The sequence below is a fragment of the Macrobrachium rosenbergii genome, chromosome 24 (assembly GCF_040412425.1).
Source record: "Macrobrachium rosenbergii isolate ZJJX-2024 chromosome 24, ASM4041242v1, whole genome shotgun sequence".
Lineage (NCBI taxonomy): Eukaryota > Metazoa > Arthropoda > Malacostraca > Decapoda > Palaemonidae > Macrobrachium > Macrobrachium rosenbergii.
In genome coordinates this window covers 38,522,587-38,544,819 of record NC_089764.1, presented here as the reverse complement: position 1 = coordinate 38,544,819, position 22,233 = coordinate 38,522,587, and the positions used below count along the sequence as shown (strand labels likewise).

Here is a 22,233-nt window from a genome sequence, read left to right as displayed (position 1 = left end):
CTAAACGCCACACGAATGCTAATAAACATTCAACACAATCATAAGTACATCAGTAGGATTGTACAGTACCATTAGGCTTCACGACCATAAACACAACTATATAATAAGTTGGTAATGACAACCATTGAACAACATGCTCAATAACTAAAACATCAGACACGACGATATCATTCATAAACATGAAATTATGAGGATAATTAGAAGCACATGATCACAAACACAGTTGTATGGTCTTTACCATATGCTCATAAACACACATGGATGCTAATAAATAATATAACATGGTCATAGGCTGCACGATCTATAACCAACTGGTTACCATCACAGTAGTAAAATGCTTTTATTAACAAACTTCACCTACTGATCATAAAATCACATGATTATAAGTAAGGTGAACGTAATTGTAAGTGAAAATTATTTTCATAGCAAAAATAATTATTTGAAGTAGGATAACTGTAGGTCTACCACCAGCTCCTGATAATTTACCACGGCATTCAAAATTCGTAAGTAACACAAGAAGCAGCACTGCCACACATCCTTGCTCACAATACAAAACAACCCTACACTTCATTTACAAGTTCTTGTCAAGAACTGATCGCTACATACCTCCACTGGAGATAATGGGAGGGTCAAGAAATCGACTATCTGTCTGACAGACTCACAGTGAGTGATACTGAGCTGGACAGTGGACAGTTACTGTTGGACCGGCCGCGTCGCGTGGCTGGAAACACATCAGGCATTTAAATTCAAATAATTACAGAAATGGCAAGTCAAGTAGACTGAAAGAGTATACGAAACTAAATTTGATAATAATAAAACAGGTGTTTTAGTATACTTGTAGAATAAAACTGCATTAGCATAGTTGTTAGGAGGTTTATTTTTTGCTTTTTACTGATAATAGTATTCTTTGGAGCACATATTCACAAACCAGCCTTCTTTTCCCACCAAACCCACCAAATGCAAAATTTCCCGCTAAACCAAGAAAAAACCAGCCAAATCTAGTGGGAAAACCACCAAACTGGGAACCCTGGTGGGTGGGCGGCCCCAGAGTAGTTGAGTGACGCCCTTGTTATCTATCCCTCGGGGGTAGTGGGAGAGGGGTTCCTGGAGGTGGGGAGGAGAGAGAGGAGGGATTTCAGCCATGAGAACGAGGGTCTTCTTCGACCGAAGAGTCATTCTCTCCCTCTCTCTCTCTCTCTCAAAGACTGTCAAAAAGTGGTGCAAGCAACTGCATGACGGAGGTCACCAACTCTGTCAAGCAGAACAAATTGTTTGAGGAGCGAGAGAGAGAGAGAGAGAGAGAAGGAAAACCCAGATGCAGGGCGGGAGTTCAGGCGCCATGGGCATGACGTCATCACCAGATGGCCCTTTGGTCCAAACTATAAGATAATTACAATGTCCTTGACTAAGGATGTGTCATTCTCTGCTTGCATGCTGTGCTTTTCCTTTCGAGCTTGTGTGCATTCATTCACACACACACATACATATATATATATATATATATATATATATATATATATATATATATATATATATATATATGTGTGTGTGTGTGTGTGTGTATGTATATATATAAAATCAATGAAATCTCACTCCACACTCAGGGGAGGGACAAAGCCCCCAATTGTCTACGAATAATTATGTGTATACGAACTGGTAATATCAGAGCATGAAAGTCCTTTCTTGTTATTCAGCAGCAAAAACGTCAGCAGCATATTTCCACAAGATACGCGACGTTCTTTACCGAATACTGCCAAGAAAGCACTTCAGACGGCGCTGTTCCTCGGTCGAAAAGGAAATGAGAGATGGAGCGTGCAGAAGGTGACAAGAATTCGTTCGATTTCTCTCTCTCTCTCTCTCTCTTCTCTCTCTCTCTCTCTCTCTCTCTCTCTCTCTCTCTCTCTCTCTCTCTCGCCATTTATCTATCCTTTATTCATCCATCGTGTTAATTCCATTTCATTTCCTCAGTCTGACAGATCCTTTCCTCTTCTCACCAGTGGTTCTTTTCGGGTTTCTCTCCCGGGATGGCGGCCATATTTAGAAGAGTATTTTTTTTTCCTGGATTTGAAACCAAATCCAGGATTTTCACTGTTATATTTTTTGTACAATTTACATTCATTAATATATTAAAAAGAGCTCAGGGGAAGAAAGATTTCAAGATTCAAGAAGAGCGGCAGTGAACAAGTTCAACTGCAACCAGGTGCTTAGTTTCTTGCAACATTCTTACACCATGAGAATAAATATATTGATAAGTACATGCATCATGAAATAAAACTAATATCCTTTTCGTTAATTAGGTAATTCTATATATATTGCAATTTGTCATTTTCATCTCATTTACAAAATATGTTCTTATTGGATCCGGTACATTTTCAGCTCTGAAATTTTGAGAGAGAGAGAGAGAGAGAGAGAGAGAGAGAGGCCAGTACTGAGGATGTACTACGAGAACTTCTGAGGGCATAATTTCATTGACACTGAATGACCGGAATGAGCAGAATTCTCCATTTTCAAAGAAGCTTCGAAGTTCCTTACTCAGAAGAATAAATGAAAGAAGTGCAGTTCTTGCAGGCCTCATGATGAGATATTTGCATGATGGAACACTGAGTGGTAATTCTTCTAGTGCTGAAGGACCAATGAGTTCACAGGGATCAAAGTCTACCCTCATGGAAGCAGCTAAAAAAACGTTATCCAGAATGTTCCCAGAGACTGCAGTCAGCACCGACACCGAGGAGGAACTGCCAATTGTACTGTACAGCCATCCACTAGTCAGTTGTCTTTGGACGCAAAAGGGACACTCACCGACAAACTTCTGGCAGCAACAGAACAGGCTCAAGGTACAAATGGAAGGGAATGTGGTTTCCGACATATTGGGGAAGAGTTCGGTTTATTTGAGGCATTGAGAGTGGTGGGGAGAGAGAGAGATAGAGAGAGAAGACACATAATTATTTGGAGAAGATATTTCAGGCGCTCCACTCTGTGCCACCAACTTCAGTTGAAGCTGAAAGGGCTTTCTCAGCTGCTGGCCTTTTCATGACCAAACGAAGAACAGGGCTGACAGACAAAAGGATTGACTGCTCATGCTTCCTGAAAAGCTACTTCATGAACAACTATTTAGCCTGAATTCACAGAAGAACAAGACAATCGTAAGGTCCATTATGTTCATCGTGGGGCCTATTGTGCTATTCCCTGTGAACTCTGATGAGCTTCACTGGACTTACGATCGCCCCCCCCCCCGCCCCCAGTTATTACTATTTCCACCAAGAATGTGCTAATGTTAATCAAGCATTGAACAAGAAAGAGACTTAGTCAGGTTGCATATCATTTTACTCCTAACCAAGTCAGTAAAATCATATAATTCATATCAATCTCTGTTCAAACTTCCAGTTTTCAACATGATAAAGCACCATTATATACCCTAAAGATTTCCTCAGTTGAATAAAAATGCATATGTAGTATGAAATTCAACAAGTCCCAGGAGATCATGATTTTCATAGGGTATTTGTTATTGTGGCTAATCCCGGGAAATCCCTGGAAATCCCAGGATTTCCCGGGAAGGATCAAACTTGTTCCGAAATCCCGGGATCCTGAAAACCTCCTAAAAGAAGAAACCCTGGTGGTTCCTGTTGCCTTGTTTTATCTCATGAATTCCCCAATGACAAGTTTGTCCATAGATGGGTCATATTGAGTCCCATTTCCAGCAAGTCTTTCCAGGACCTGCAAATGTCATCGCCCCTCCCCACTCCTACAAGTGAGTCCTCCCCATTCCTCCCCTTCCCTCTCTCCTCTCTCTCTCTCTCTCTCTCTCTCTCTCTCTCTCTCTCTCTCTCTCCCTGCTCTGGTTCCACCCGTCGTGGTCGTGTAGGGCGACTGAATCTGTTCAGATTCGCTGAACAGCAGCAGCACCGATATGCAGCGAATGTGCCTCGCTGCAGAACTTCTCAGTTCAAGCGAAGATGCAGCAGTGCGTGACTGTCCCAACGCAATTCAACTTGCACTTTAAGACTGGACTTACATTTTTATCTGTATATTAATTTGTTAAATATATATATATATATATATATATATATATATATATATATATATATATATATATATATATATATATATATATATATATATATTATATATTAAGTGAGATCTCTTCTTTCCATATTTCCCTTTACCTCCTCTTACTTCTCTCTGATGAACGCTCCAGTATTCTTTGGAAGCTTGCGTTTCAAGTGAAAGGCCCCTGTGGTGGGCTTCTTGTTCCCTATGAATTTTGTTCTTCTTCATCTTCTGAAGAATAACCAAAATGAGGGGAATCAAACACTGCTGGTTTCTCTGGGGCGTCAGCTCCCCCCGGAGGAAGGGGAAAGCTTTGGGACTTTATCATCATGAGTGAAATCTCGATGACTGTGTGGTTCCAGAACCCCGGCGGAGAAGCTGCCCACAAGGACGCTTTCTGAAACCCCCTCTGTTGCTTCTTCAGTTAATGATGTCGGAACTACAAGAGCAATTGCTCGGCGATTTTGAACTAAAGGAGGGCAATATCATTGTTAATAATAATACATAATAATAATAATAATAATAATAATAATAATAATAATAATAATAATATCCCGGAGGAGGCTACAGAAGCTGTAGCAGAAAAGGCCTGATATAAAAGATCGACACATCCTGAGACACATAATAAACAGCGCCAGTCCGATGAGACACAGCAAGCCTTCATAAGAAGACTACGAGAGAGAGAGAGAGAGAGAGCTTCTTTGAATATCATGTGGGTTGAAAGGATCTCGAAGAAGCCAGATCTCAAAGCTCAAAAGGTCAATGAGATTCCATGATTTTCTAATACTAAATTCTTGTGTGTAAAAGCGTAAAGGAATTGAAAATAATTTCAGAGGTAGTGGTCTCCTTTCTTGAAGGGTACTAGCTTGCATCTCTCTCTCTCTCTCTCTCTCTCTCTCTGGTGAAAGTCAACGAATTATGTAGCAAATAACAGATGAGTTACAAATGTTATAAATTTAGTCATCAATTCGGCAAATATTTGTGTGTCTCTCTCTCTCTCTCTCTCTCTCTCTCTCTCTCTCTCTCTCTCTTTCTGTCTATCTATCTATCTATTTATGTATCTATCTATCTATCTATCTATCTATCTATATATATATATATATATATATATATATATATATATATATATATATATATATATATATATATATATATATACAAATATTATATATATGTATATATAACGAAACCAGGAAAAAATTATTTTGATAAATGGGATGTATTATATATATATATATATATATATATATATATATATATATATATATATATATATATATATATATATATATTATGAACGTTTTACTCTCCTCCACTGATGGCGTTGATAAGTCTGCATCCATTTGTACGTTTAACTAAAAGCAATAAAGTTTGTATTGAATTCAACCATTTTTAGCTGCAGTCTCTCGGTGGTTAGAAATGCAGTTACATACTACTTGTTATTATTATTATTCTCTGTTTCTCTCTCTCTTCTCTCTCTCTCTCTCTCTCTCTCTCTCTCTCTCTCTCTCTTATTCATAGTCTTAACAAAGGCAGACGGGGATAACGAATAGGTCACGACTGATATATGAGCCGAAGAAGAAGAAGAAGGAGTTGTTGAAGAAGCAAAGAAGGAAGAAGAAGAAGAAGACCCAAGAGAAGGCAAGAGGGGAGTTCCAAGGACCCGTTGATTATCACTTCGTCTCATCGTGAGAGAAGAAGAAGAAGAAGATGATCCATCTGGTGATGACATCATGTTGGTGACACTTGGAACTCCCCTCTTGCGTTCTCTTGGGTCTTCTTCTTCTTCCTTCTTTGCTTCTTCAACAACTCCTTCTTCTTCTTCGGCTCATATATCAGTTGTGACCTATTCGTTATCCCCGTCTGCCTTTCTTAAGACTATGAAGAGAGAGAGAGAGAGAGAGAGAGAGAGAGAGAGAGAGAGAGAATAATAATAATAACAAGTAGTATGTAACTGCATTTCTAACCACCGAGAGACTGCAGCTAAAGGGTTGAATTCAATACGAAACTTTATTGCTTTTAGTTAAACGCACAAATGGATGCAGACTCATCAACGCCATCAGTGGAGGAGAGTAAAGAAAATAAAGATAAAAATGGGAAGAAGAAGAAGAAGAAGAAGAAGAAAGGGTAGACAGAAGGCGGGGGAGAATCGGGGCGTCATTAGGACAGAGAAAGACAGACAGAGGCTGTCTCTCTCTCTCTCTCTCTCTCTCTCTCTCTCTCTCTCTCTCTCTCTCTCTCTCTCTCTCTTGAGAGGTGAACGCAGCAGCATCACTAATTGATTGATTGATTGATTGACTGATGCAATGTACAGCAAGCACAATAAGTGAGCTGGTTTTTATTAATAATAATGACGACAAGATATTAAACCAAGTTTAAATCAAGCATTCAGATGGAATTCCATTCCAATAATAATAATAATAATAATAATAATAATAATAATAATAATAATAATAATAATATTATTATTATTATTATTATTATTATTATTATTATTATTATTATTATTATTATTATTATCGGAAATAATGATCTGAAAGGAGTAAAAACATATTTTGACTGAACTACTGAGTAATTAAGGAAGAATTCACACCAGGTCTTCTTTGGAATAAGTGTGGGAAGAATGACAAAAGAAAGAGATTCTTTTTCAGTTGCTCTCTTATGAATTGCAGCTTCAAGTTCCTGAAGAAAGATGATTATTTATATATACTGCAATCAACTGGAATGTAAATCAGTCATTTGGGTTTTCTGCAGCGCGTGCGGACACGATGCCAAATGCACTTGTGCCGAAGCCAAGAAGTGGAAGGGACAGGAAGAAGAAGAAGAAGAAGAAGAAGAAGAAGAAGAAGAAGAAGAAGAAGAAGAAGAATGGACCTGATGCCGAACGGCCAGGAAGTCGAACTGACCGGAATTAAGCCGAATGGACGAGATGCTGAATATAATTATAAGTAGTCGAAAGGAATAGGATAGTTAATTAAAACCATTGTTTCCAACTTTTTTTCTCCAAAGATATAGGATAAATAATTAAAACCACCATTTGCAACTTTCTTTCACAAAATATTATTGAAAATAACAATAATAATGAAGTGAAGTAAATTACAAGTAATAAAGCATAATGTAAAAAAATATTTTTATAAAACTTTTATTATGTAATTAAAAACTGTATTCATTGTATATAATTGTTTGCCTAATGCCTGCGGCAGAGTCAAATTAATGTTCTATATGTCTATGTCCAAACCAGAAAAGATAACAACAGCAACAGCGTCACTTTCAGACATGCGAAAGTTCTTTGCTCGCGTTCTGCCTTTCCTGCTCTTCGCATGATTCTTCCGAGTGGCAATTCTTCCGTTGCATTCCGAATTATGTAGGGTGCTCGTCACTTCTTCCGAATGCTCAGCTTTATTTGACTCTTCTCCTGCATACCGTCCAATACTTTCCAAAGCGAATGACGAGCCCCATCAGGTGGACGACAACGTACTTTATCATCAGCAGCTTTGAGCCTAGCACTCCATTCTTTGCGTTTTGAACACCGCCAATATGTAGTGTCGTGAACCTTTGTATCGAGAACGCAGGCATAACCACCTGAACGAAGCTTTCTTCCTCCTCGTGCTGTCTTAACGAAATCCGTGGTCAAAGTCAAGGGATACTGAATTTCAAATAGAAAAGAAAGTTGTTTTCCTTGTTACCTATAACGAAATTGCTAATTATCTATTTAAGGTTTGTGGTAATTATCTAATTGACAACCCACCCAAGATTGTTTCGACTTCTTGTAGTGCATCCGGCCTCACGTCTGTTCGGCATTTTGTCTATTCGGAATTCTGGCCATTGGGCATCATGTCCTCCATTCTTCTTCCTGTCCGTTCGTTTTCATTCATGTCCGTTCAGGTATCCCATTTTCGGCTTCAGCCTCTTGTCTTTCGGCTAAAATCTTGAAGTGCATTCAGAACTGCATCATGTCTTACTTCCTTCTGCAGGTATTTCCCATTTTCAAAATTGATTACTCTCTCTCTCTCTCTCTCTCTCTCTCTCTCTCTCTCTCTCTCTCTCTCTCTCTCTCTCTCTCTCTCTCTCCTGTCCGTCGTGAGATTTTAGACCTTAGATGCAGAACTGACCAAGAAAACCTTAACTGGGGTTGATGGTATATGAAAGATATTGTGGTACATTTGCTGCACGAGAAAGACCCTGCTTATGTCCCAGTTATTATTCATTGGATTTGATCCCTTGTGAGCCTATATTGAATATCTTTCTCTTTTGTTCATATGTCACTCGTACACCTCCCCTCTTCTGTTCTCCATGGGATTGTTGATCTAATAATGGTAACCCTCAAAAAGGGAGGGAGATTCTTGCTTTTGTGCTAAATTATATAATGCCTTCCTTTGATGGATGCACGTCATGGCAGTAACAATACATACATTGACCATTGTGACAACAAGGGTTTGCAACGCTCTTCTCTTCCGGGAAAATCTCTCAGTCAGTCTCAACAATTAATTGGTCATCTGGAGTAGGAAAGTTGAATCTTTATCATTAAATCATCTGAACTCTAAAAGTGTCCCATCGGTTGCCATCATTGTGTCTGCTTTCCTGGTTATCACCTTTCTGTAAGATATTATTCTTTATTCAGTTTCCTTTATCCTCGAAATCGAGGAGCAACGATGACTGTCTCACAAGTGGCACTCGGGAGTCGTATCTTGATTATCGAGGTTTCACTTCCTGAAACTCTTCTTAATCATCAGGCCATGATAACACAACCGGCGACGCACACATTCCCAGCCTATCAGTCATCCACTTGAACTCTGGGGTGACGACAGAGAGACAAGGAAGGTCCTTGAACAGTGGACTGCGTGGCGCGTCTGCTGCTGCTGCTGCAGGAGTTTCTGTCGAGATGCACTGTCCGTCTTCTCTTTCATTCTGAACACGCTGTCGTTTCTCTTTATTTATCGTCTTACTGTTCATGTTGCAGCCGAAGATGGAGAGAGCTTTCTAATGTTTCGTGGAATTACGAAAGCAAACAAAAGGGCCTTCGAGGACTTCGGAAAAAGCTTAAGAAAAAGTTTCATGAGTCCTTTCTCAACTGTTGTTCGTGTCATTAGAGAAATGTTTCGCTGTACATTAGTTCATCTGCTCTTCTTTATCATCTTTATCCGTATCATATTATACCTTTTTCAGTTCCCGTTTTTCTTTAAATTAGATTAACATGACGGTTCATTCAGAATTTTTTATTCCAAGAAACAAACACTTATCTGAAGACAGTGTATCTAGATTGGAGGATCATTGTCCCCCAAAAAAAACAAAATTGTCAAAAAGACCACTGTTTATTACAAACGAGTACCCAAAAGAGACCTCATCTCTCGGTCGTGAGGAAGGAAATCACTTTTCCCTCTGGAGTCTCTCCAGGTGACCTCAGGGAGGGTGACGGAGGGGCGTGGGGTGGGAGTGACCCCAGAGAGTGTCAGGAGAGATATTGCCACTCTCCAAACGCCCTGGAAAAGCAGGTGTCGGTCAAAGTTATGGGTTCCTTTGTTCTGGGGTCTGAGAGAGAGAGAGAGAGATAAATGATAAATGCTGAAACAGAATATCAGCGTGACTAATAAGCCAGAATAATCTCTAATAATCAGCCCGTGACCTTGGCACGAATATTGATCGGATTGCATTTGCTGCTTCCAAGACATTTCATTGCTATGGTCCCTCTATTTGTCTGGCTTTTGTTCATAAAACACTCGAAGGGATTGGGCTTTTCATTTTTCCGTTTTTCCTTAGCTGTATGTGATTACTTAGATGACTAAAGAGAGAGAGAGAATATGAAATTATACCAGTATAAAGTCAGGAATCTCCTGTCCATGAGGCAGTCTATCAGTCTCTCTCTCTCTCTCTCTCTCTATTCTGTCTTCTTCTATATATATATATATCTATATAATATATATATATATATATATATATATATATAATATATATATATAGATTAGAGAAACATATTTGATGTGGAAGGGGTATCTCTGCAAAGAAGAGATCAGGAAAAGGACATGGACAGAGCACATTCAGAATTCTTTCTGTCTATCGAGAGGTCAAAAGGCTCGTTCACAAATCTTCTTCTTCTTGTTACCCTGAAGAAGAAGAAGAAGAAGAAGAAGAAGAAGAAGAAGAAGAAGAAGGAGAAGAAGAAGAAGAAGGAGAAGAAGAAGAAGAAGAAAAAGAAGAAAAGAAAGGTCTTGTTGTGCTTTGCTGTCCTTTCCCTTTCATGTCTGCATAAAGGCATGCATACATGCATCATACAATCAATCAATCAATCAGACATTAATTCACAAATGTTTACATGTCCATAACCATGAGGGTTTGATTCTTCTTCGTCTTTTTTCTTCTTTGGTGGACATTGAGCATTTCACAAAGAAGTTTCATATTGAAGTTAACACTAAGACTCAGTTCTTGGTAAGAGATGTAGTAACTACTTGTAATCATTCTCTCTCTCTCTCTCTCTCTCTCTCTCTCTCTCTCTCTCTCTCTCTCTCTCTCTCTCTCTCTTCTTCTTCTTCTTCTTCTTCTTCTTCTTCTTCATAGCCTTAACAAAGCAAAACAGGGCCAGGAAAAGCTCACAACCAATATATTTGGCAAACAACTGAGTTGTTGAGGAACCAAAGGAGGAAAACCGAAGTGTGTGTAAGAGGGGAGCTCATGACGTCATCAACGTGACGTCATCATCACCAGTTGGATCTTCTTCTTGTTCTTGCTCCTCTTCCCTCGAGACGAGGAGATCATTGATTGAGTCGTCCTTGACTGAGGTTGTGCTGTGCTTTGGCTGCTTTCCTTTTCAGCTCCCATGCGTCCATATGCAAATGCATGCATATGCAATCATAGGTTTGTTTGCGTGTTCATACACAGACACTCGTTGCAATTGATTTGCTTTGACTCATGCAACTGCAGTTGCCAGCGTTGAAGGAAATGTGGAGGAATAAGGACGGAGAATTGCAAGACCAGATCTTCAACGCTTCCTCGACAGTGAACAAAAGAACAGATAAAGAAAATCCTGCTGTCTGTGGAGACACAGACTGACAGACAGACAGACATTCCGTCCCCGACGACGCTCGAGGATTTCAGCCCTGACAGATTTCCTTCAAGACTTATTTTAGATATTTATCCATTATTTAATCAATTATATTCATTATTTAATTACTTTTGAGCTTCCTTTTTTGTCTCTGCCTCTCACCTTGTGTCTTTGGGGACTTTCTCTCTCTCTCTTTCTCTGTATGTATATATAAACATATGTGTGTGTGTGTGTGTGTGTGTATAGCAGGGCTCCTGCAAGAAAAGGCAGGCTGAAAGAGTGAGTGAGAGCAAAGAGGGCGCTTCGAAAGGCTCATGAGAGAAGTGGCACATGCTGTATGCAATGCTGATCATGTGATGACGATGGGTTCCCCAGAGAATTTTCCCTCATTTCTTCTTTTTGCAAAAGATCCTCTTGATCAAACGTTGTCTTTTAAACGCAAAGGACATCAAGAAGAAGAAGAAGAAGAAGAAGAAGAAGAGAAGAGGAAAGAAGAAGTAGACGAAATAAACAAACTGCAAAAGAGAAAAAACAAAAAGCAATCTCAAGAAGTCTCACTGATTCGTCTTGCAACTTTGACTCCTCTCTCTCTCCACTAGGCATCGACAGAGGCTGCGAGAACTTGATGCAAGCAAATCTCAAGTGCAAGGCGAGACTGACAGTACAATGGACGTGACGTCATCACCAGTGTGTGTGGCGGGGGGGTGGGGTGGTGGGCGAGCGGCATTTGCTTGCTTTCCTTTCAAGGTCGCTGATGAATACTCATGGCGTTTCTCAGTGCGCGTGGCCCCTGAGGCTCTGCCCATATCAGCGCTCAGTGACATCACGAGGGAATCCAAACATTCATACGTATACATTCATACATTCATACACACACACACATATACACACATGTATGTATATATATATATATATACATATATATATATATATATATATATATATATATATATATATATATATATATATATATATATATATATATATACTGTATATAAACCTTTGGGATTTCATAATCATAAGTGGATATTGTCAAAACAGAGAGTTTTATTCACAATTAGAAATCTCAGATTTTCAATCAACCATATTATTTCTTTCCATTCTTATATAGTTTGTTTTATCTTTAGTGTTTTTGTCTCCTCTGACAATGTTGAGTGTCACCTGTGTCCGTCTGAAATTCCGAACTTTTATTTCCCATCTCTTTCCCTTCACCATCATCTGTTTCTTTCCATGTTTTCACAGCTGTTATTAAAAAGTTCTTTCATTTTTACATTTTTTTTTATTTCTTAATCTCTTTGTTCACTTCCTTTCATTCATTCAAAAAAAAAGTCTGAAGACAAAAAAGGATTGTTTCAATGAAAGACCAAGTGCTTCACATGCGTATATTGTTGAAAGCTCACATACAGAATAACAATTCCAGTTTATGCCAAACATTTCCCATAACCACAAAGCGTGTATATATAATAAAAGGTCATATTCATCTCCATGAAAGAACCTTTGCAAAGCACAAAAGAACATTATAATATCATAATATCCTCAGAGGTTGTCACAGAACAGCACCAGAGAAGTGCAGCAGCAGCAGAGGAAGAACACCATAACAAAGCCATCAAGACTTCAAGAGGCAGATTCCAAGTGGATGAATATTGTGACATACAATAATAAGAATACTAATAATATGTTTCTAATGACAAGCTGAGTTCTCTTCCTCAGCAGGACAGTATCATTATCTTCTGAGAGGATGGAGGAGAGGATGGAGGAGGAGGAAGGAAGGAAAGGAAGGAAGGAAAAAAGGAAGGAAGGAAGGAAGGAAGGAAGGAAGGAAAGGAAGGAAGGAAGGAAGGAAGAAGGAAGGAAGGAAGAATCCTTCAGACATTATTCACTAAAAGGGAAATCATAAAATCCCCAGAAGGACAAATCAGGCTTCTGCATCACCAGAAGAAAATCAACCTGATGTTGACTTCTTCTGGGGATTTTATTACACCAGTTGTACTTGGCACAAACCCCAGTCTTTGTCTGAACAATCACGTTGACTCACTTTGTACAAAGAAGAAGAAGAATCCCAGTCAATGAAGCCACAACGCCTCGAAGGGTCTGCTCGGTAACCTTCCACCCAAAGTCCCTCTTCCAGAGGGGTTCCTTTCTCCAGCCATTTCCCTTCATACACTCCTATCCACCATCCTTTGAAAGTCAAGAAAGAAAGAAAAATGATCAGAACAAAGAAAACTTAGTCAATGAATCAAAATATTAAGGACAATTACGGTAAATGATATGTTGGAAATATTAGCTTTCTCATTATTTATGGAACGTCGTGTGAATATATTTCTTCGGTGATTCCTGACTAATAGCATTTTTGAACTTTATACATACACACACACACACACACACACACACACACACACATATATATATATATATATATATATATATATATATATATATATATATATATATATAATATAATATATATATATATATATATATATATATATAATATATATATATATATATATATATAAGTGATAAATTATATATATATATATATCCAGTATACATATATATATATATATATATATATATATATATATATATATATATATATATATATATATATATATATATATATATATATATATATATATATATATATATATATATATATATATATATATATATATATATATATATATATATATATATATATATATATATACATATACACAGGGTGTAACACGAGTTTATGCAAATATTTCGGGAAATGAAAGAAAAAGTGATTTTGAGCAGAAAACGTTCTATAAAGATATGCAATTGAAGGCTCTGTTTGTGGGTGAGGGAATTTCCAAATGGCCGCCCACCCTCCACCATCTGACCCCCGGGCGAGCAAGATGGCGTCCGGGAGGGGGGAGTAGTCAGGGGTATGGTGGGAGGGGGGAAGGGGGGGTTAGAGAAGGATGAGGAAGGAGTGATTAGGCCGATGTGAATCAAATACCTCCCAGTCAAATCTATTCTTTGGATACTGAACAAAAAAATGATGCATCATTGAAACCCTCTTCTTCTTCTTCTTCTTCTTCTTCTTCTTCTTCTTCTTCTTCTTCTTCTCCATCAATGGTATTCATTGGACACAGATAAAAAAAGAACCATAATTAAAGGACTAGCAATCCACTTGCCCCATTCGCTTCCTCCACCCCACCGGCCCCCCCGATCCCAGGCTACTCCGACCTCCCTGGAAGGGCCTCCCTCCCTCCCTCCCTCCCTCGCCTCGACGGCCATTTTGAAATTGCCCTCACCCACAAACGAAGCCTTCAAATGTTTCTCTTTAGAGAACATTTTTGCTGAGAATTACTTCTTCTTTCATTTCCCGGTGTATTGCATAAACTCGTGCTACACCCTTTAACAATATATATATTATACATACATATATATATATATTATATATATATATATATATATATATATATATATATATATATATATATATATATATTCTTTTTCTTGGATAAATGCTAATCATAACAATTTGTGTGTATATGTATATATATATATAAATGTATGTTTGTCTGTGGCATAACATGACATTGAAAAAATCTCTCTCTCTCTCTCTCTCTCTCTCTCTCTCTCTCTCTCTCTCTCTCTCTCTCTCTCTCTCTCTCTCTCTCTCTCTCTCTTCTGTTGATGAGTATTATTATTAGATAGATTTATGTCAGGAAGTAACTTACCATAATAATCAAAAGCCCGACCAACTTCCTGTAAACTTGTGAGGGAGAAGTCCTGCAGGAGACGCCACCCTGCCTCTTGGCAGGTGGCGTTCATCTCCTGCCAGGTCTTCCATTCCCTCACAAGCTTCACGCATCCCAGACCCTCGATGACCTTGGCCGGGCTTTCGCACGAGAACTCTGGAGGGAGAAAGAGGAGGTTGCAGTGAGGATGAGGAGGCTACACAAGAGTCAAAATCGCCCGAATGACAGACATCAAGGCAGATCTTTCATGAGCTGATTTATAAGATGAGAAACTAGATGATGATACAACAAAGTGAACTGAAGCAATTTAGCTCTTTTGTGCTGACTCTGTGTTTCACAGATTCTGACTCTGCAGGAAAAAGCTCATAGAGACAAAGGATCGTCTTCCCTTACCACAGGTTCGTCCATCCCCCTCGAAAGGGGGGTTGCAAGAGCAGCTGTAACTCCCGACGGAGTTCCTGCATGCTGCCTGGGGCTGCACTCCGCCTTCCCTTGGGCGCACTCGTCCATGTCTGTTCATTAAGGAGAAAGAGATTTGAATATATATATATATATATATATATATATATATATATATATATATATATATATATATATATATATATATATATATATATATATATATATATATATATATATATATATATATATATATATATATATATATATATATATATATATATATATATATATATATATATATATATATATATATATATATAGGCCCATATATAATTTTCTATATATATATACATATATATATAATTTTCTGACTCACATCAGGATCGAACCCAGGTCTTCCAATTGAAAGGCAAGGGCGCTGCCCACTAGGCCATACAAGTCATAAAAGAAGTTGGAACCTGAGGGCAACTGCACCCAAGGAATTACCTGGGCAAGCAAACTGCTTGCATATAGCGTGTTTTTCCCAACTTCCCGACTCAGCAATGACCCAGTTGACAGCATTTCATTCGAATTATCCCTTCTGAGTGAATAAGATAGAAATAATCAACACACAATCACGTGTGGAACAGAAATAAATTGAAAGACCTGGGTTCAGTCTTGATGTGAGTCAGAAATTTATTTCTGTTCCACACATGATCATGATGTTGTTTATGTTGATATAGCATATTATATTTATATATATATGTGTTGTATATATATATATATATATATATATATATATATATATATATATATATATATATATATATATATATATATATATATATATATATATATAAATATATAATATATATATAAAATGTCATAGTGCAAATTGTCATAAGGAATGCCTACAAAAAACCACTCTTAGAAACTAAGTGGATATGACCTCATAAGTGAAATAGATGTGACCCAAGATACTCGTGTTAATCTGAACCTCAAAAGTTTCCCGATCTCTGTCTATGGATGCAAGAAGCTATGAAATAAATGCATTTCAAAAGTGCTCTCCGTCGGCCATCATAAGGACGCTGAGTTTTGTAGAAATGGTTCCCATGTTTGTGACTCTAAGAGAAAATTCACGACTTTCAGCATTTTATGGTTCTCGAAGCTGAATAAAAATGAACCCAAAACAATACTACTAACTTTCAAAGGTGTCATTTGACACCTTCCGTGAAACGTTCTCTGGGAGCAGATGGATTCATGTCAGTTCAGGATCCACAAGCACAGCAGAAGACCAGTGGATTTTTTTTCAAAAGCAAAAGACCCAAAATGCGATGATAAAATTCATCTGATTTTATCCCTAAAACTCGATTGCTTTTGTGGCAAAGGAGTTGTCTTGTCTTCGCAGCTTCTGAAAACCGCAACTCAGCAAAAGAACCGGAGGCTTTTTCATGAATCAGGGAGTGATGTGACATGGAAAACTCAGAGGTTAAGCAATGGAAAAACATTGGCCTGGGAAAGTTCTACAAAAGAAAAATGATCATAGTGGAAAATGGAGGGTAAGATATATGTAAAAGTATCATAACATATAGGAGAAAGAAACTGGTTAAGCAATCTGTCTTACCATCACAATGTGAACCATTCTGTGCAAAACCAGGAGGACAGGAACAGGTTCGTCCATCCCCTCGAAAGGGGGTTGCAAGAGCAGCTGTAACTCCCGACGGAGTTCCTGCATGCTGCCTGGGGCTGCACTCCGCCGCCTTCCCTTGGGCGCACTCGTCCATGTCTGTTCATTCAGGAGAAAAAGATTATATATATATATATATATATATATATATATATATATATATATATATATATATATATATATATATATATATATATATATATATATATATATATATATATATATATATATATATATATATATATATATATATATATATATATATATATATATATATATATATATATATATATATATATATATATATATATATATATATATATATATATAGTTGATATATATATATATATATATATCTATATATAACCATAGATTATAAATCAGAATTTATAACCACACGGCCAATCCATTTTGTTGGCCGTGTGGTTAAAATTCGCGTCACTGTAGTCCTAATTGATTTTATATATGGTATTGTATATATGAATATATATCATATATAATATATATATTGGAATACGAGATGAATATATACCAAATAAATTATTATCAATAAAATTACTATATATAACATATATGATATATATATTATATATATATATATGAATATATATATATATATATATATTATATATATAATGCTTATATATATATATAATATATATATATATATATATATATATATATATATATATATATATATATATATATATATATATATATATATATATATATATATATATATATATATATATATATATATATATATATATATATATATATATATATATATATATATATATATATATATATATATATATATATATATATATATATATATATATATATATATATATATATATATATATATATATATATATATATATATATATATATATATATATATATATATATATAGATATACATTGCAATTTGTCTTTAGGAAAGTCTAGGAAATCCCTTCACAGAAACCCAGTGGATACAAACTCTTTGTCAAGGAAAGTTCAGTGAAAGTGACGAAAGTCATCAAATTAATGTTAATTTCAAAAGTGTCACCACACCTAGCCTGTGGCAGAAAGCTCAGAAATAAATACATTGCAAATCCACTCTCAAAGGGCAAACGTCGGGATAATGAGTTCAGTGGAAAAGAAACCTCTGTTTGTGGACTCTAAGAGAATTTTCATGACTGGAAGCATTTCAATAGTTCTTGAAGTATGATAATAGTTCAATGAGATCATTAAGAGTGTTCAAAAGTGCACATTCCATAAAAAGATACGAGTACATTACATTAAAAGCCACAGCAATTTTACGAAATGTATTGATTTTTTTTTTATTTCAAAAAGTGACATTTGTTCTTTAAAACAGGACAGGTGAGAGAAATGATTATTCTGGATTTAATCAACGTTTGACATTTTTAACGAAAATTTTTTGACAGAAAAATCAGGTCGATAAACAAGGATCCACAAAGAGAAAAAGAAATGGATGAAAAGTTCTTTCAAAAGGAAAAGACCCAAAATGAGAGATGACACAATTCCTCTGAATGTCTTTCCAAAACTCAGACAGCCAGAACTCAGAGAAGGAATGGCAGGCTTTTTTCATGCGTCAGGAAGTGATATTATGATAAGTAAGATTAAATGAAAATAATTGGTATGGAGAAAATCATATGAAAGAATTGTCAGGAAAAAGAAGAAAATTTGAATGTGATGAAAACATTTTTAGAAAGTAAATTATATGTAAAAATATATAAAAAAAAAGTTGGGGAGAAAGAAACTGGTTAAGCAATCTGTCTTACCATCACAATGTGAACCATTCTGTGCAAAACCAGGAGGACAGGAACAGGTTCGTCCATCTCCCTCGAAAGGGGGGTTGCAAGAGCAGCTGTAACTCCCGACGGAGTTCCTGCATGCTGCCTGGGGGCTGCACTCCGCCTTCCCTTGGGTGCACTCGTCCATGTCTGTCAGTTATGGAGAAAACAGATTAATATATACACATATATATATATATATATATATATATATATATATATATATATATATATATATATATATATATATATATATATATATATATATATATATATATATATATATATATATATATATATATATATATATATATATATATGATATATACATATATATATATAATAATCAAAGAGATGTAAAATGTATAGAAAAAATAAATATTGTTAAAAAACCCTTTACAATATCAGATAAGATTTCTGTGTTAAAGAATACAAAATTTTGAAACAAGAAAGGCAGTTGGAATAGTGAAAGTGACAAAATTTATCTGTTCAATCTATTATAGAAAGAGTTTCAGGATTCCACCTGGAAGGTCATCAATGGGAAAGGGTTAATTTTGAAAGGAGAAAGAGCCATGATAAAAACAAATCTACTTCTCTGATTATGAAAGCAAACGTGAGCATGAGTTGAAGACTCAAAAAAGAAACCAGAACCTATGTTTGTGGACTCTGAGAATTTTCATGACTGAAAGCTTTTATAGTTCTTGAACATGAAAACCAATGAGATCATTAAAAAGACATTCCATAAAAAGACAAGAGTTTACATTAAAACCTGCATATTTTTTGAAAAGGGTAAGGATTGTTAAATTTTCATTTCAAGTGTTTCTCAAAACAGGTCCATATGAGAGAAATGATTTATTCTGGATTGTATTGAATCAAAAAAAGTTTCATTTTCTACGAAAGATTTTCTGACAGAGAGATTTTATTGTTTTCGATAAACAAGGATCAAAGGAAAAAAAAATGGATGATTGGGATGTCAAAAGAAAAGCCAAAATGAGAGATGACACAATTCTTCTGAATGTCTTTCCAAAACTCAGACAGCCAGAACTCAGGAAGGAATGGCAAAGGTTTTTTCCAAGTTATCACCTCCTGATATTATGGAACAAAAGATTAAATGAAAATAATTTTATGTGAGAAAATTTAAAAAAAAGAACAGTGAGGAAAAAGGAAGAAAGAAAGCAAATGTGAAAACATTTTTTAGAAAGTAAAATATATATGAAAAATAAAAGAAAAGATGGAGAGTAAAACTGTTTAATCTGTCTTACCATCACAATGTGAACCATTCTGTGCAAAACCAGGAGGACAAGAACAGGTTCGTCCATCCCCTCGAAAGGGGGTTGCAAGAGCAGCTGTAACTCCTGACGGAGTTCCTGCATCTGCCTGGGGCTGCACTCCGCCTTCCTCTGAGCACTCATCTGTCCATGGGAAAAAATTATATGAGAGAGATAGTTATTTATATATAATATATATATATATATATAAGATAAAATATATATATAAACATGAGTAAATATATATATATATACCATATATATATATATACACATAAATATATATAATATATATATAATCAGATATATATTATATATATATATATATATATATATATATATATATATATATATATATATATATATATATATATATATATATATATATATATATAGATATATATTACATTGCAATTTGTCTTTAGGAAAGTCTAGAAAATCCCTTCACAGAAACAAAGTGGATACAAACTCTTTGTCAAGGAAAGTTCAGTGAAAGTGACAAAAGTCATCAAATTAATGTTAATTTCAAAAGTTTCACCACACCTGTGGCAGAAAGCTCAGAAATAAATACATTGCAAATCTACTCTCAACGGGCAAACGTCAGGATAATGAGTTCAGTGGAAAAGAAACCTATGTTTGTGGACTCTAAGAGAATTTTCATGACTGGAAAGCTTTAAATAGTTCTTGAAGTATGATAATAGTTCAATGAGATCATTAAGAGTGTTCAAAAAGTGCACATTCCATAAAAAGATACGAGTACATTACATTAAAAGCCACAGCAATTTTACGAAAAGGTAAGGATTGTTTTTTTTTTTCATTTCAAAAAGTGACATTTGTTCTTCGAACAGGACAGGTGAGAGAAATGACTACTCTGGATTCTACTGAATCAACATTCAAAACGAGTTTGACATTTTCTACGAAAGATTTTCTGACAGCGGATATATTCATATCAGGTCGATAAACAAGGATCCACAAAGAGAAAAAGAAATGGATGATTGTTCTTTCAAAAGGAAAAGACCCAAAATGAGAGATGACACAATTCCTCTGAATGTCTTTCCAAAACTCAGACAGCCAGAACTCAGAGAAGGAATGGCAGGCTTTTTCCATGCGTTAGGAAGTGATATTATGATAAGTAAGATTAAATGAAAATAATTGGTATGGAGAAAATCATATGAAAGAATTGTCAGGAAAAGGAAGAAAATTTGAATGTGATGAAAACATTTTTAGAAAGTAAAATATATGTAAAAATATAAAAAAAAGATGGGGAGTAAAAAACCGATTAAGCAATCTGTCTTACCATCACAATGTGAACCATTCTGTGCAAAACCAGGAGGACAAGAACAGGTTCGTCCATCCCCTCGAAAGGGGGGTTGCAAGAGCAGCTGTAACTCCCGACGGAGTTCCTGCATGCTGCCTGGGGGCTGCACTCCGCCTTCCCTTGGGCGCACTCGTCCATGTCTGCTCGGGAGTAAAACACAGTTTTGAGAAAAGAGGCATTGCGGAATGGTCCCTTTTGTTCTGAGGGAGGGCAAGGAAAGTCATTTCGGGGGACAAAGAGGGCTAAGAGTTTTTTCAATCCATATATTATAAGGTCTTGGAATTGACAGCATGCTGGATAAAAACAATTAGACCTTTCAATATGTATATAATAAATCATTGCAAAACCATACCCTTCACAATCTCAGATAAGATTTCTGTGTTAAAGAAGGACAAATGTTCCTTGAAACAAGAAAGGCAGTTGGAATAGTGACTTGGAATTCTGTCTGTTTGATCCTATTATAGAAAGAGTTTCCTCTTCCTACTGGAAGGTCATCAAATGGGAAAGGGTTAATTTTTGAGAGCCAGAAAGAGCCATGAAACATCACCGAAAGTGTCACGTTGTTTCTCTGATTATGGAGTGAGTGAGAGTGAGCACTCTGTCTGAAGACTGCACAGTAAAGAAGAAGTTCTATTTGCGAGCGACTGCTGACGTCGAGTCAGTCCGAAGCCGCCTCACAAAACCTGAACACTAGAATTCCGACCTACACATACAAGAGTTTCACACCTGCCATACTAGTATTTGTTTCATGTAGATTTTCAGTGTTTCTCAAAACGATGTCCATATTCCTTGTGAAACGGATAAATTGATTCAAAATGTTCTTCTTCTACGGCTTTGTCATATTAGCTTTTGCCCTTTTGTATTTCTATTGATGGTGGGATGTCAGCCAGAAGAAGAGCCCTGATTTCCCATGTCGGTGTGTTCATTCCACAAGAAGCAGCCTAGGCCTACAGCCTAGCAC

The 22,233-nt window shown here is 36.2% G+C and overlaps 1 protein-coding gene across 1 annotated transcript in view; it reads right to left on the bottom strand.

Moving 5' to 3' along the window:
• Positions 1-12,451: 12,451 nt before the first annotated feature.
• LOC136852041 (uncharacterized) overlaps positions 12,452-22,233 on the bottom strand; it is a 12,773-nt gene continuing 2,991 nt past the window's right edge. The window contains exons 5-9 of the mRNA XM_067126526.1: positions 21,252-21,412; positions 18,675-18,836; positions 15,211-15,329; positions 14,797-14,973; positions 12,452-13,261 (exon numbers count right to left, since the gene is read on the bottom strand). Coding sequence (XP_066982627.1) covers position 14,973; positions 15,211-15,329; positions 18,675-18,836; positions 21,252-21,410 — 441 coding nt within the window. The 5' untranslated portion in view covers positions 21,411-21,412 and the 3' untranslated portion in view covers positions 12,452-13,261; positions 14,797-14,972. The remainder of the gene's footprint in view (positions 13,262-14,796; positions 14,974-15,210; positions 15,330-18,674; positions 18,837-21,251; positions 21,413-22,233) is intronic.